We start from the raw sequence: 16,360 nt of genomic DNA on the forward strand, positions 1-16,360 counted from the left end.
AGGCATTAATACCCACTTTCAGGATACCACAATTAGAAATTAGAAACAGAAAAATTGCTCCCCAAACCTCAATGCCTCTTGGGGGGAAAAATGAAAACAAAACAGCAACACTTCTGACCGCAACAAGACTTGCTGTCTAGCAGAAACTCTCAGTCCTGCTTGGCAGCAAATTCATTATTTCTAAACCAAGAAGTTCCACAACATATTCAAAACCCAGTGAAACACCAAAGCCTATATGGAACGTGACTGAATAATACAATCATACACAGAGTAAGGAGGAAAAGACCTCAGGAGATGACCAAGACTTACTGACAGGAGTACTGCCACTGCTTCTGCTTCTGGTTATACTCTCGGCTGCTCAGCGTTGGAGCCTAGATGACATCTCGCCATGTCTGACACCATAATAACACAGGTTGTACAATACTTTCCATCTGGAAAGGGGAAAAAATGTGATCCAGAGATAACTTGCTCTTTATTTCACACCAACTGCTGTGTTCACACATGTCCTCATACGATACTCGTTCTGTACATAGACAGAGACCTTCAACACCCACATCAACAAGGTAACTCGGACTGTTTCTCTCATCCTTTCAGGGCAAGAGCTAAACACATCCATTCAAGCACTGAGAACTACTGTTCTTCTGTACTATGTTGGAGCAAGTCAGATCAAAAGATACAACCAGGTACAAAAAGACACAGCTAAGCTGTTGGTGCTCCTTAGCAGCTTTTACACCCAGTTACACGCTGACAGCCACAGGAAGTTCCTCTGCCTCAGACACATTTCTGCTGCACAACATGCAGCAGCATCAATTCCATGTAATCACTGCTGCAACAGAAGTCAATCCCATACCTCTTCAGGAGGCCTGTGCATACCTTCCAAGGCAAATCTGTCAGCCCTCCAGACTGCTCTCCTGCTACATGGAGGTATGACAGCTTGTTTGGAGACCTCTTAACTTGGAGCTGGATTGTACAACACTGAACACACCTAGCAGCAGCTCCAGAGGTCAATTCTACCTTTATCATTGTTGATGAGGAAGAAAAAAACCCAAAACCTACATTGCCTTCCCCACAGCTCAAAGCATCGCAAAAGCACATAAAAATATCAGCTTTGCTCCCCATAACGCTCAGATATGCCAGCTCCTCAGCATTGTGTCTTTCATAGCATGTAACTCTTCACAAAAAATGCCTTCTGGATGAGGAGTTATTTTGAACAGTTTTATAAATATGGAAATAATGTCCATCGGATGGCTGCATCTAACAACATATCACATGAGAGTACTCTGGCAGCTCATGAAAGTTTCCAGACTTAATGGAAAAGGCCTCGGGCTGGAAAGTGACCAACATTCCAAAACATTCAGGCAAGTGCTGGAATAAAATACTGCAGTGAAACATCCTCATGAAGCAAGATGAAGTGGACAATTCTTTTGCTTACAATATCTGTAAAGAGAAAACAAACAACAAATCCAGCTTAAAATGGGAAAAAATACTTTAGTATTACATTTACAGAACACCATCATAATACAATGCTTCTACCAGTGCTGACAAAAGGATGACCAGACATATCGCCCTGTAATATTTAAGTCCTTGAGGGCCTATAAAGCATTACTAAAGAGTCTATGAAAGCTGATACCAAAAAGGAAATATGTAATGTATAGGCCTATAATGCTATACCCATCATTTAAATCTTCCATGGTGTCCTGGTTTTGGCTGGGATTGAGCTAGTTTTCTTCTTAGTAGCTGGTGCAGTGCTGTGTTTTGGCTCTGGTGTGACCTATGTTGACAGCACACTGATGTTTCTAGTTGTTGCTGGGTAATTTTTACACGAAGTCAAGGGCTTTCCAGTTTCTCAGGCCCTGCCAGCGAGAGGGCTGGAGGGGCCCAGGAAACTGGGAGGGGACACAGCCAGGGCATCTCACCCAAACTAGCCAAAGGGCTATTCCATACCATGGGACTCATGCTCGGTATATAAACTGGTGGGGGGAGGGTTGGCTGGGGTGGGCTGATCGCTGCTCGGGGACTGGCTGGGCATCGGTCAGCAGGTGGTGAGCAACTGTATTGTGCATCACTTATTTTCTTCCTTCCCTTTGAACTTCATTCCTCTCCCCTTCTCCCTCCTTTTCATTATAACTGTATTATTATTGTTTTGGTTTATTCCAATTTTTAAATTGTTTTATCTCCACCCTCGAGTTTTACACTCCTATCTGATTCTCCTCCTTATCCTTCTGGGTGAGGGGGTAGTACATGGTATTTTATTATTGGCTGGGGTTAAACCATGACACATGGGAAATTCTTAGCATCTGCACTACACCATAATACACAGATGTTCACAGGAAAAGCATACAGAGTTAGCAAAATATGATATAAAACCCTGCACAGGGTTCTGCCAGAAAGAACATATTTTTATGATTAGAAACAGTAGATGCATAAAAAGCATTTGGTATTAAAATCAGCTTGGTGCTGAATGTAAGAAAGCATCTGGAAAAAAAAACCAACTAAAACAAACATGTCAGTAAATATCAGTTTCTCTGCTACAAACCAGGGGCTTTGTTTTAAGACTTTTAAAAAATATAATACCTCAAAATAATAATAAAAATAGTAGCTTCAAAACAATGACAACAAGAAGACACCCATGATAGTCTGAGTATTCAACTTGATATGTATAAAAGGGCCTGGCTTAAATACTTTTTAATTTTTTTTTCTTCTCCAAACACTTAAGGCCTGAAGCTTACAGCCTAAAAGTAAAATATTAAAAGTCCTCCAAGTTTCAAAGAGACGAAACAGAGTATGTGCTGTTCTGCTGTGACAACAAGTATGGCAAACATCCCTCCTTAACAGGAGCTTGCAAGCAGAGCTGTTGAACTTACTGCACAATGCTTTTGTGGGATTGACCTGCTGTCCAGCAAGCAGCTGCTGCAGCTTCTTGATGTCTATGCGTGCTTCAGCCATGCTTTCCAGATCTCTGTCTTGAGCAGAATCTTGACATTCATCCACTGATGCTAAAAGCATGAGAACATAACACAATCAAAACAGCAGGAGTTTCGAGACCCATAAGGATGCACCTGATAATCACTGAACAGCTGGTACTCAAATGGGCTGTTTTTCAGAAACTGCAGTGCCCAGTTTTCCTACCAAGTTCTCAAGGATACTGGAAGAGGTTCCCCCACAAACATGAAACAGCCATGGGCCACTTTTCTTTTTAAGATTTCATTTAAAGACTTCAAAGTACTTGAAATTTTTTTTAAGGACTAACAAGGTAAGTACTGTTACCAGCATCACACCTAAGTAGTAAGATCAGACAGACACAAGAGGCAACAGAGAAACTCACCCCAGGGAGGATTTCCCAAGTCTTTAAAATGTGTTGTTACAGATACTAAGTCAGTTTCTATTTTCAAGTTCATTTCTCCACTCAAGTTTGCTTCAATCACCTGCAATACAATCAAACTCAACTTTAGGCAAGCCACTTTCACACTGCAAAATTACAGAATAGAGTGCAGTCAAATACATGCTTCCAGAAGCACTTCAGTGCCTTCACAGCTCAACTGTACTTTTTGAACAGGGTTTGAACATTTAAGCGTTCAGTTAAAAAAATGCCTTTCTCATCCTTCCTGTGTGAATTATCCTAGGCTAACCTCCCTGAAATGATAAGAAGAAAGAAATTCAATTGCTATCCAGTAATTTTACAACAAGTACTGGCTTTGGGAAGTTCATGTGCTGAGGAAAAGACTTTAGAAGAAAGAGCCTGAAGCCGGAGAAATGCAATAATGTTTCCTGCTTTTCTACAAACAGAAAGGCACCTAGACAGTCCACATGACACACACAGAAAATAGGATGCACCAAGAGGCGACCTGCAGTTGCAGAGTTGCTTTCAAAGATTTACAACCAGAAAACAACTGCACCAGAACAGTACTCCAAGCAGAACTTTGACCTGCTAAAAATCCTGGAAAAGGGCTGAGAGCTTTCAAATTCCATCCTGACAAAGTGTCCAACCAAGAGACTGTATATGACCTCACACAAATCCCAAGCAGATCAGAGGATTCCTGAAGCACATCCAAGCACTTCACTTCTGTGATTAGAATTCTCAGTAATTTTAAAAAGAGGTTCATATCAGAACTAGAATCTCCTGTAGAACGGAGATGCCCACAAATGAATGCTCCCAAACAAGTACTATGTGAAAGAGCTTCTAAGCTGTTTTTGCAGCACTGATCTTGAGCAGTTTTACTACCAGGATGCATCTAGCACAAAAATTTAACTGTGACATGATATTTTTGTTCTTTAGTAATGGGAAAGCATGTAGAAGATGCATGTTGTCTGCATCCTCCCTCAGAGCTATAAAGCTATTTCACAGATTTATTTATTTTCCTGCTTTGGAGCAAGAGGTAAGGTACTTCGGAAGGTGGGTAAGCCCAGTGTTAACACGCTATCTCTTCTGAGTGTTGCTGAACACCAAAGTACAATCCAATCACACAGCTATCCTGCATGAGAAGAGATCTTCAACTCTGGAAACAAAGCAGTGATACTATACTTAGTTGTGTGCAAGCACTTCCACTGGGGACATGGGAGAAGGAGGAAGACAGAAAAAACAAAAACTCCGTAACAGCAACAAAGCAGAAGAGTTTGAAGTGCTTAGTCTCATATTTGCAGGATGGCTGTCATTTGCAAAACTGCCAGAAACCCAGGGTAATCACTCAACTCTTCCAAGACTTGGAAGACTGAGACTGTCTCAGTGTTTACAGAAAATTTCCCATTAATCAAAACTGGTATGAACAGCCCCCAAACCAAACTATTCCAAAGCTCTATGCTTTACTTACTAACTCTCATGTCAGTCAATCCTGGTGACTGTGAGCAACAACTACTAATAAAAAACCAAACCCCTTTTCTGGCCAAGTACATAGGGCTTCTTTCAATGGAAGGCCCACCAGCACTCCAGAAATCCAGTACAGACTGGAAACCCGCTCTGTCAGAGTCTAAAGCACAGGCTGATATCCAGGAGCTATTAGCAGGATTTCCTTTGAACTCCACCTCAAGTTTACCTGAAGTTCATTCACACAGACACCTAACACAAGATTCCATAGCATTTCTTTAATGGAATCACCTGTGAAGTCTCCAGCTAGCGATTTCTTACCAGCTATGAAGACCGACTTGTGGATTCAGTACAAAGAGCACCACTTTTCTGGGAAGCCCAGGACAAGCTCTCCAGCGTAAATCCTAAAATAAACCCCATCATTCTCTTCAGCACTTACAGTCTTCACGTGCCTTTAGTTCAATGTCTGACCCTTCCCAAAACAAGGTACAATATGGGGGGATGGGTCTGGACAACAGAGCAACATCCTAAGTCCAAGATAAAATAAGGTCTATAGGACGCACAACTGAAGTACCTTAACTTACAACAGAATTGCTGAGATTCTTCATTCTCTCCACAACAGTCTTCATTGTTTTCAGCACTGGTAGGTAAATACTGACCTAGAAAGATGTAAGAACTGCATTCACACAAATATTTCATATGTGATTGGAACATGATGCATTTATTTCTCCCTTCAATTCTATCTTATTTTGGACTCGGCTATCTATTGAGTGTAGGAAGCACAATATTTAATTGAATTCGGTGAACGTCTCGGGAACAGAGGAACTCTTTCCCATTATACCAGCAGGTCACCTCTCTAGTAATTGCTAGCCCAAGTCTGTGATCAAAATAGACAGGTTTTGGCAGATCAGATTCTCACATGAACCTACATCTGTGTTACTGAGCAGTTAATAGTTACTATAGCCCAAGAGAAAAGAACATGATTCCCATGGTACTGTAATTATATCTGGTATTGCATCAGTGTAAATCTGAAATAAAATACATCAAGTTTCTACCGAGTCATGTGTCTTCAGAATTTAAATACTCTTAGTTATAGCAGTAAGAGACATCTATAACCTCAAACAGGAGCACATCTGCACAAAGACCTTTCCTTGCAACTCCACTAAAAGTCAAAAATTACGTAGAAAGCATATATATAAAAATCAGGGGAAAACATATATGACTGTGGCAGGTAGGCCATGAATTTCAGAAAGATCAGATTATTTGGGCCACTTGATACCTAACCAGCTGAAACAACCTAAACCTGTGTTAGGTTTGGAGATGCTCCTACCTAAAGCCATGCAAGTCCTTTCCTCCTCTCTTCCTCCACCTTGAATATCACAGCAACAACTGGTAGCCACCAGCTCTGTTTCCACAGGTTCTGGACTCTCTTAAAAAAGAGTCCAGATGGAAGCCATGTCCCATCCCCCTCCAGACCTCTAGCCTCCAATCTTCACTCTTTCCTTTCACTTTCTCTCCAAAACCCACCAGCAGTACACTTTGCAGCAACAGCATCTCACTTGCAACCTCCCCTTTCTGTAGGGAATATAAAAATGGAGGCTTACATCAAAGTCTGGCACATTGGGCTCCCTGAAGTCATTCCATAATCTTCTGGGAATAACCCCCACAGGAATGTCATGTGTCACAATCCTACTGCTGCTTGATAAAGATGGCTTGAGGGAGAGAAAGGATGTTCTTTCAATTAAGAACAGTACTTGAATTCCAGATTCAAATTTTTCAGATCCACTCTGGGAAATACTGGAACTGAATGCCTCAGACACTCAGTTCCAGTTTTCCATTGCTTCCTACTGGACCACTATTAAGCAGACTTCCCTTCTGAATAAGGAAGTGGTTGTGAGGTATCAGCCATTAGTATTTATAAGCTATCCTTAGCTGAAGAGGTGTTAACAACAAAAAAAATTTGGAAGAATGCAGTTTGAAACAGAAAGGCAGGACAAAAGCAGAACAAAGAGCCAAACACTACACTGAAACCTCCTTCACCTAATAGCTTCAATGAGACGGCAATAATCTGCAAACGATTTAGAGAATGAAGGAGTGGAGAAAAGCAGACATTAGAATAAGGTGCTTCAATCACAGAGGTTTCATTCTTCCTCCATCTCTTTGTTGCTTTTTGGAAAATACAAAGCTGGTTCTGTGTGCTACCAACCATGAGGGCCAGAAAGGCTAGTGAAATGAAAAACTGCATGATTTTTCTTTATCTAGTTTTCTAGAATAACATCAAAGACTACCAAAGCTTTTATCTGATCTTAGGAAAAGCACTTAATTTTCAAGAGCTTTTTTCTTAATAATGAAGATAAAATCATGGTTGCACTTACTAATTCCACAGCAACTCTGAGACAGGGACAGTGTTTGTTAGTTAACTTGATCTTCACTGTCTTCGCACTTTGGGCAGTTTTTAATGCTCTCGACAGGTTCTCAGGCACCACCTCTAAATAGATTTCATTGTGTTCTGGAGCTACACCTTCCATCTGAAATTCATCGAAGAAATTCCCCTACAATTTTTGAAAATTGGGAGATACAATAAAGCAAATGATGGGGGGAGGAAAAAAAAAAAAAAAGAAACAGGCAGAGGGGCAAGTTTCACTTGACAGGTGAAAACTGATAGACCTTAAGCTTAGACCTGCGTGCACACAATGGGCAGCTTTCCCCTGCCTGGCACCACCTGCAGGAAGCAAGACAGGCCGCAGGAGCAGGAAGGCCCGCTGCTCGAGGCTAAACCTATTCATTGCAGGTCCTGCCCCAACACCCCTCAGTCCCCAAAACTGGGGGTACAGCCGGTGAGTTACGCTCTCCTGTTGCAGTGCAGTGCAGCACCAGCAGCACCAGCAGCAGCAGGAGGCTGCACCACTGCCAGGCACCCAGCACAGCGCGGGGCCGAGCGGCCGGGCCTGGCGAGCCCCAGGGCCGGGCCCCGCAGCGCCCCGCAGCCCAGACCCAACAGCCTAATCACGACCTACCGGCCCTGCCCGGCCTTACCTGGCACAGCTCGCACCACATGCCGACGCCGCCATTCGCGACCTTATCGGAGAGGATGAAGTACAGCTTGCCGGCGGTGAGGCGCAGGGTGCAGGCCTTGGCTAACTTGGCGATGGTGTTAACGACACCTGACAGGGGTGGGGGGTGCGTTATGGCGAGCACCGCTTCACACAGCTCATCCCAGCGGGGCGGGGAGAAACGTTCCGTCTCTCAGAAAGCAGCTGGCACCGCCGCGGAGCCCCGCACACCCCGCGGGGGAGGAAACGCCTCCCGCCGCCAAAGGCCTCTGGCCCTGCGGCCCCCGCCGCCATCCCTATTCCCTCCCCCGGGGGGGGGGGGGCCGGCTGCCCGCCGAGGCACAGCCGCCCCCCGGCCCGCTCGCCCCCAGCCCCGGCACACTCACGGCTGAAGTGGTTGAGGCAGGCGAGATCCACGATCTTAGCCCGGAATCGCATGGCGCCGCAGCACCACCCACTGCGGCCGGGGCGGGCCGGGGGCGGGCACCGCGCAGCCCCGGGCGGGAGCCGCCGGCGCGGCCAGGGGCGGGCCGGGAGCTGGGCGGAGAGTTTCTGGAAGAGAGAGGAAGATCCTGACAATGAAGAGAAGTTCTTAGAAATCCGGCAGATTCATGCAAGCAAATGCTGGCGGACATCCGGAGTCCCTTGGCTGGCAATGCCAGTGACCGCTAGCACGGAACCAAGCACAGCTTTCTGCCTGACCTTCCTAGACCAGCAGCAGTGTCTCTGCTACGAAGGGAACTCAGGACCTCGTAATAGACCCTGGGAGGAAAGGGGCGAGTGGTGTGAGAGGGAATGTGTGAAGCGATCAAGCAGGTTAAGAGCTCCGATCTTGGTTTTTCTTAAATGAACACCAATGTCCTGATCCACCAGGAGCTGTCATTTACTCTGTCTCACCTTTGCACCTCATGGGCTGCGTTACCTCACCAGTACAGCGCAGCAGCCTGCTCCTCTCCTGACTGCCCTGTGCCCTATAGCCTTAGATAGACAACCTCTCCTGAGAACTTGGTGTCACAGGGTTCTACAAGAAGCTTACTTTGCTGCTCTGACTACTCCTGCTTTTGCTGGTTTTGGTCATGCCCTAGCAGCCTGTGAAGCTACCTGAGGCCTAAGTGGTGACTGCTCTCTTCATAGCGGGCAAGCAGAGCTGTGGGTCCTGAAAGCTCCATAAAGAATGGGTCGATTGCCTGTGAAGGACTCAGCAGCTTAGGCAGCGAGGAAATGCTCACCAAGTCCTGGAGCTCTCACTCCAGGCTGATGGAAGAAGTTAGGGCTGAAATCTTGGTCCTTGGCCTTCCCACACCCCTCATCATGGAGAAGGTTTGGAAGACCACTTCCTATTAATGGGGGTGGGGGGTGGAAGTATGCTTGGCAGAGGGTGCAGAACTTCTGTCTGTAGAAGGCCACAATGAGGGCTCTCTGCAAGCAGCTGTACTGCTAGGACTCCACCTTTTCTGCAAAGCTATTCAGATGGATGATTCCCTCTGAAATCTCATTACCCCAGCTCTGAGTGGCTGGAGAGACACTCGTGATGTAGCTGGTTGCTATGTGCCTACCCAGGAAGGTTAGAGTTCTTCTAAGAGTGGCACCAAGCCCTCTTGCTGAGGAAGCCTGGTGTGGGGCATCATCAGGACAGTGCTGGAGGACTGTGCCAAAGGGCCATGCCACAGGAGCACTCTTCTGTTAGAGTTCAGAAAGACCTAGGAAAAACTTCAAGTCATGAATCTCAGAATATTCTGTTGAATGCTAGAATGCTTAAAATTTATCTGCAACATTTAGTAAGTGTTTGAAGAGAACTGCTGAATCAGACTTTCTTTCTGTACCTAAAGAAAATAAAAACGTTTGGTTTTCCTGGAAAGATTTAAGCTCATCTTACAAAATACTCTACCAGCCATCTCCATGGGGATTGGAGAGGTGGTCTTGGGCCCGAATGCAAGTATTAGAGTTTCTCCCTGAATGATTGTTTCAAGTATACTGCATTACCCACAACATACCCTAACTGTCCTTGGTTTTAGGACTCATTAGAGAATGTTTCACTGGTGATTAGTCTGCTCAAATTGTGCTCTTTTCTGTCACTGTTTTTGGCACTCTCAGCCTCTGTGTTCCAAACACTGCTGGTCTCCTGGTTTTGGCTGGGATAGACTTAATTTTCTTTTCAGTCACTGGTATAATGCTGTGTTTTGGATTTGGTGTGAGAATAATATTTATAATACAGTGACATTTTTAGTTGTTGCTGGGTAACATTTATACTAAGGCAAGGACTTTTCAGGCCCTTCCAGTGAGAGGGCTGGAGGGACACAAGAAATTGGGAGGCGACACAGCCAGGGCATCTCACCCAAACCAGCCAAAGGGCTATTCCATACCATGGGACGTTATACTCAGTATACGAACTGTGGGGGGAGGGTTGGCCAGGGCGGGCCAACCGTTGCTCAGGGACTGGCTGGGCATCAGTCAGCGGGTGGTGAGCAGTTATATTTGGCATCACTTGCTATTTTTTTTTCCTTTTGAATTTCATTCCTCTTTCCCTCTCTCTCTCCTTTTTATTACAAATATGTGGTGGTTATTATTATATTTATTTTTATTTCAGTTATTAAACTGTTCTTGTCTCAACCCCACAGGTTTTACCTTTTTCCTGATTCCCCTCCTCATCCCACCGGGTCGGGGGGGGAGGGAAGTGAGCAGGGAGCTGCATGGTGCTTAGTTGACACCTGGACATGTTCACACCTCTTGATGACTTAACTGGTTGTCTGCATAATTCGGCTCTCTATTCTCTTGTTTGGGTCAAAAGATTGGTTACATTTTACCTACTTGTTCTAAAACAAAAGTAATTAAAGTTCATAGGCTTATGCTAACAGTTACCCTAACTAGGCTTAACTCATGCGAGCTGCTATGCAATATGATAGAGAAAATACCTGTCGCAAGACCTAAAGAAATTAATTTGTTTTAAAATGTTAAAAGATATTTTTTTCTTTAAAATAACAGTCTGTTTAATTTTTATTACTTTGATGACCCTTCAGGATATAAAAAATGTAGACATAGATTGCTTGATTTTTCTTAGATATTCGGATCTTATATCATCCCAAGATGATATTCATGGCACTCACCTGCCACTCAAGTTATTGAGCCCAGCACAGACAACAAGTCAACAGCCTTGTTGTGATTTGCTTTATAATGAAAGAAATAGCCACAAAGGTCAAGGGTAGGTAGGATGAACTTTAGACTACTTGTCTGGAAAATGAACTGATCTAACTAGTCAATGTGATTACAAATATTTGATAATACTCTTAGAAATTTGCATTTTTTTCCTGCAGCTCTAGGGGCACAACACACTTATGCAGAGGTGACACCTAGTCTGTCAAGTGCCATATTTGTATCTATAGCACAAAACAGCTTGAAATTTCTTTTCAAATATAGGAGGTGTGGCAAAAATACTGAATGTGAATAAAATAAAGCCGGTATATATGGTTCTTTGACAGACAGACCTCTATTTTTTTCATTAAATACTGTTCCATTAGCTTTTTGTTTTGTAAATTAAATGTGGTATGGAAGTTATCCCACAAACCAGGTAGATTCACTGCATCTTTCACACTTCCACCACACTTTGCAGTTCAACACACTTTCCATCTTTCACATGCACACAGACTGCTTTTTGTAAAATGCTTGCTGTATGCAGGTTAAGTGGGATCTGTGGAATGAAGGATGATGTAATCCCTTTACAGTTGTGACATCCTAATATGCAATGGATCACAACAGGGTTAACAGATCCACACTGCTTGCCTTTTCTGCCTTTGACTATTTATTGTACAGTCTCCTGAGAAAACTGAAAGCAAATTTGTTCTCTGGGTTATTTTCTAGATGTGGCCTGTTGGTTCACAATGCTTTATTACCTCTCAAGGTTAAGCCTCAACAAGAGGATAAACTTTACATATACAGACAATTGCCATTATTTGCCCTAAATAACAAAGAATGGAGAATTTACAATCTTAGGTATCAGAAATAAATTACTATATGCTATATATACACCCAAAAGCCTGCCAAGAAATGCTTTGTATCGCTCTGTACTCTCATCAGTACTGGCTGACGGGTTATATTATATATTATATATATAATATATATATATTATATATATTATATATTATTCCAAAATAAACACAGGCTCTGCCTCGGGGTTCCCGGGTAAGACAACTTTGTTGCTGTAGCTGCAGCGAGGAGGCAGAGCGACAGAAGTTCAGCTCTCCATTCACACTGGCTACTGCTGGAGTAGTAGGGCAGGTGCACATTTACAGCTCTTTGAAGGAGCCTGGCCTGGCAGAGCCATGCCTGCACAGTGGGAAGCTTTGCCACGGCAGGTGCACCCCTCTGGGTGGGACACAGCACCCTGTGGCGTTGCCCAGCCTGGCCCCCGTGCCGGCAGCACTGCTGCACCCTTGGCCACTTTTGGGCCCACCGAGTCCTGCTGCCACATGTTTACCTGTTGCAATCAAAACCAATTTCTCCAGCAGTGTTGGCTCAGTTAATACATGTTTTAAATTTTTTTCCATTTTTAAAATTATTTATTTACATAATAAATTAATTACACATGCACATGAAATCGCGAGTTCTATGTTTTTCTGCCCATCAGAATAATTTAAAGTACACTCATTTAGGGAAGAAGGCATTCATGCTGCTTAGCTGTGGGAATCTGACTTTCTTGATGGAGAGACAAAGAAAGCAAAAGAAAAATCTGAAAATATTAACCCTGAGAACCAGAGGGATGCTGGCAGGATGAGCATAGCACCACGGAAAAGGATCAGTACTGGGAAGGGCTCTTTGTGCAACGCTTTTGACTCTACTGTTGAGGCCTTTTCACATTAATTTGAGCTATGAGTAGGTATTATTGTAATCGATCGAGTACACTAATTGTTTGGCTTGCACAGGCTGTAAGAGCTGACCCCAGCCTGCTGAAGCTGGGCTCTGAGTATGTCTGTGGCACTGAACTGAGGAGGTGGTAAGATAGCTTTAAGGTTTCTTTGACTGTTAGGGAAAACTTCACCATTTTTTACATGAGTTGAAAATGACCCCTGTTTTTATCTAGATTTTAAGGTTAATCAGTGTTTCCAATTTGAAACTGGACACTGGATGAAACACACCTTTCTCATACACTTTGTTTCAAAGTTATTAGGAAAACCCCTATGTTCAGTGGTACTTTGAGCAAGAAATTAGTAAGTACAAGGTAAGCCTACACAGGCCACAAACCAGTTCTCAGATTCCAAATACATTCTTTAAAACATTTTTTATGATATGGTTATTGGATCCATTGTGGTGCATCACAAATAAAAAAAAATGGATAGTAACTTAAATATGGGAAAACATAGAAAGTGAAAAAGAAATGAAGAATAAACCACAACATACAGTTTCTTATTGATGAGGTAAGAGAACTTCAAGCTTTATTTTTTATCATCTTCTACACAGAACTGAAATTGAAGTAGTTTTGAATATATGGACAATCACAAGAAGCTGCTTTGAGTTAAATAAAATAATTTTACCTAAAAGAAGTTTTCTATTTTATTAAAATAACATTACCTTCAGAATCCTCAGGGAGGCAGCACTTGCTCATCTTTGTACCTTCACGGCTAAGTCATTCCATACATTTTCAATTCTTGGACCTTGTCTATGTGCTGCCTACATGCTGTTTTATTTTCGGGCTTTAATATACTGTGAATCACATAAAACCTCTGGTGGGAGAAATCCTACCAGCTTGCAGAGAAAATCTACCAAATCAGAAAATAATATGCCAGATCTACAGACAGGCTGATAGCGTAAGAGGCATCCATCTCTGTATTTGTGCTCATGTTTGTTATAAAGAAGGGGTATATGGAGGTCCAAAGAGATTCAGAAATTACATTAACACATGTAGAATTCTTGTCTTCAGGCAGAGATTTGCTGTTGGGCCAATATTCCAGCAGTGTAATGAAGCTGCCTGCCAATATCACATCACAGCCGAAGCAGGGAGCAATTACACAATCCCAGAAGAGCCCTAACTGAACAGAATACATTTGTCCCCAGCATGCTGAGATTTTAAACAACCAAACCAAACCAAACCAAACCAGTTATTTCCTCTGCAATCAACAGAGAATCCACCATCATCGACAGCTCTCTGGAGCCAGGCTCATGGCTGTGTATGAAGCCCAAGGAGATAGGTTGCACCAAGTACCAAGCTGTCTCCTGCTTGATATTTAAACCATGTCTGGATTCATTCTCTCCCAGCCAAAGCATGCCAACAAAATGCAGGTTTTATTGGGAAGGCCCAGGCCATTTTCTGCAGCAGACATTTAGACATCCCCAGGGCGATGTGGCAGCACAAGGAATTGCAGCCACCTAGGACCAAAATTCAAAATAATATCAACCCAGGCCATCTGCATAAATATATCCCTTATTTTCTTTCTGGCTCCCGTTAAGCACCTATTTGCTTCATTACGCTCCAGAATGTTCTTTGAAAAAAATTCAATAAAGTGGGTTGCATTGGGTACAGTAGATGGGCTCAGAACACCCAAAAGCATTAACATTTCATGGATCTAGAAAACCTTGAACAATTAAACAAGGTTCAGAATTTTGCAGATGGAGACCTCAGCCTGGTAACACTGGCGTTACAAAGCCTGCCTCTGAAGAAACACTTTCTCCATAGTCTGAGAGCTTTTTGATAGCAGTCTCCAGCTTTTCTTGAAAAGTTAGGGAGGGTTGGAAGAATGTGAAGCTGTATGGTGATATTCCAATGCGATTTAACCACGTAATTCCATCTCCTTGAAAACATATCTGGTTTCCCTTTGTACATGCAATTTCATCAGTTAAAATGGAGAGCAGAGCATGTAATTTCATTAGTCATTTCAAACAGGAAAACCTGTGACTGCTTTGGCTTTTTTAAAGTGTCTGCTTCAGCAATTCTTTTTGTTCACTGCAGGCAGGTGAAAGCAGAAGCTAGGAAAGACATTACATCAGTTTTAGAGGGTTTGATAAAATAACTAGAACTTAATTTTAAACAATCTGAGGTTCAGACCTTTCTTTTTTATCAAGACAAACCAAGGATGAATTCACACCAGAAAAGATTTGCTACTATACCTAGAAAAGTAGAATCATCCCGGAAAATAATCGCATAACAGGCCAACAAAAAACAGTAGCTTAGCTCAAAGATGCTGCCTTTTGTAGAAAAAGAGTTAAAAGGTATCAATAAAACATATAACTTCTAAAAGCATATATAAAAGCTATCTATGTCCCAAATTAGTATTCCAGCAAAGGACTGTATGTCTGAGCGTACAGTGGAATGACTCTGCCAATACAGCATGCTGGGATACAGACACTAAGAAAAGAACTTCTAGTATAAAGGCAGCTATAGAAGTAAAATACATCAATCTGATTTTTCCTAGAATAATTTAATCCAGGATCCTGTTCATCTACACACAAAGTTAAAAGTTAAACTGCTCCCCAGTATTTATTTACAACAGGCTTCTCTTTCTGGAGTACATCTGTCAAATACCTGATAACACAGCTATGAAGTCAGAAGCCTGTAGTACAGAACTGTCCCCAATAAATAAATGATTGCACATGTCTACTGCTTCCTTTTATTTGGGTGGGGAGAAGCACTAGGGCCGAGTATTTTAACCTGAGATCTGTTGTAACGGCTAGCATTTTGTCTCAAAGGGCCCTAGATTGCTGACATTAATCTCTTAGCAGTTGAGGCGGCTTTTCATGTCTTTGTTTAGGAATAGAAGGCGGCACGGAGCAAGTGAAAACCTGAACATTCTCTGATACACATCGTTTGGGACAGGCTACATGGTCAATGTTCATGTGAGAACACAAGAAAGCAAAAAATCTACAAATACTGATAGAAACCTCAGAATCCCTGTTTTAATGGACCAATTATTTTACACAAAATAGGATTTTAGTATTTGGAACATGTACGTGGATGAGAAATTTACTTATGCAATTTCTAATTAATGAGGATTATACAGTTAAAACTTTACATATGATGAAAATAGCTATACTTTCGTCACCTATTTCTGGACAGCAACATTTTACAGCTCTTTAAATACTGTAAATTTGACAGTGTGTGTGTGAGGTACAAGTGTTTTTATATGAGTGATTAGTGTTTAACAGGTATTAACTATTCTGCTTTTGCTTATTCATATGCAGTTTGATTGGACAGTATTGAGTAACAACAGAATTAAAATCAAGCTCACATTCCAGTACATGAAAAAAATACTCATACAGTCATATTAGTAGAACAGAAGATTTTTTTCGTGTAAATGGCTTTGTGGGTGGTTTTGTTTGTTTTTTAGTTTCCAAATGACTATAGCTGTAGATTTTTGGTCATAGAAAGCTCTGGTATTTCCCCAGCAAATTTCATGTACTTCAAATGTCAGTGTTTTATAGAAATTCTAAAGGCAACATGATTTTCTGTTTTGACCTTTTTATGATCAAAAAAGGAGAAGAGGCTGACACCACATTAAAGGCCTGGCAGAGTCTGGGTCCC

General features: G+C 42.5%; 1 protein-coding gene across 2 annotated transcripts; it reads right to left on the bottom strand.

Annotated features, from left to right (window-relative positions):
• Positions 1–448: 448 nt before the first annotated feature.
• HUS1 (HUS1 checkpoint clamp component) lies at positions 449–8,347 on the bottom strand. Of its 2 annotated transcripts, XM_037385562.1 has the most exons (8): positions 8,241–8,344; positions 7,838–7,965; positions 7,177–7,353; positions 6,406–6,513; positions 5,386–5,460; positions 3,326–3,425; positions 2,865–2,996; positions 449–1,437 (listed from the first exon to the last, which is right to left on the bottom strand). In XM_037385562.1, the coding sequence occupies exons 1-8, from the start codon at positions 8,290–8,292 to the stop codon at positions 1,355–1,357; spliced, it is 855 nt and encodes a 284-aa protein (XP_037241459.1). In that variant the 5' UTR covers positions 8,293–8,344; the 3' UTR covers positions 449–1,354. The 2 variants fall into 2 exon arrangements, with proteins under 2 accessions (XP_037241459.1, XP_037241460.1); XM_037385563.1 differs by lacking the exons at positions 5,386–5,460; positions 6,406–6,513 and having other exon boundaries at positions 8,241–8,347.
• Positions 8,348–16,360: the final 8,013 nt, after the last annotated feature.

The sequence above is a fragment of the Falco rusticolus genome, chromosome 4 (genome assembly GCF_015220075.1).
Source record: "Falco rusticolus isolate bFalRus1 chromosome 4, bFalRus1.pri, whole genome shotgun sequence".
Classification (NCBI taxonomy): Eukaryota; Metazoa; Chordata; class Aves; order Falconiformes; family Falconidae; genus Falco; species Falco rusticolus.

What these genes read in the sequence shown, in the direction of transcription:
- HUS1 (XM_037385562.1), bottom strand. Translation starts at nt 8,292, where the DNA reads ATGCGATTCCGGGCTAAGATCGTGGATCTCGCCTGCCTCAACCACTTC. An exon ending in CCAATGTGCCAGACTTTGAT is followed by an intron (nt 5,461 to 6,405) that starts GTAAGCCTCCAT and finishes ACATCTTTCTAG; the next exon opens with GTCAGTATTTACCTACCAGT. An exon ending in TCCCACAAAAGCATTGTGCA is followed by an intron (nt 1,438 to 2,864) that starts GTAAGTTCAACA and finishes TTCTCTTTACAG; the next exon opens with ATATTGTAAGCAAAAGAATT.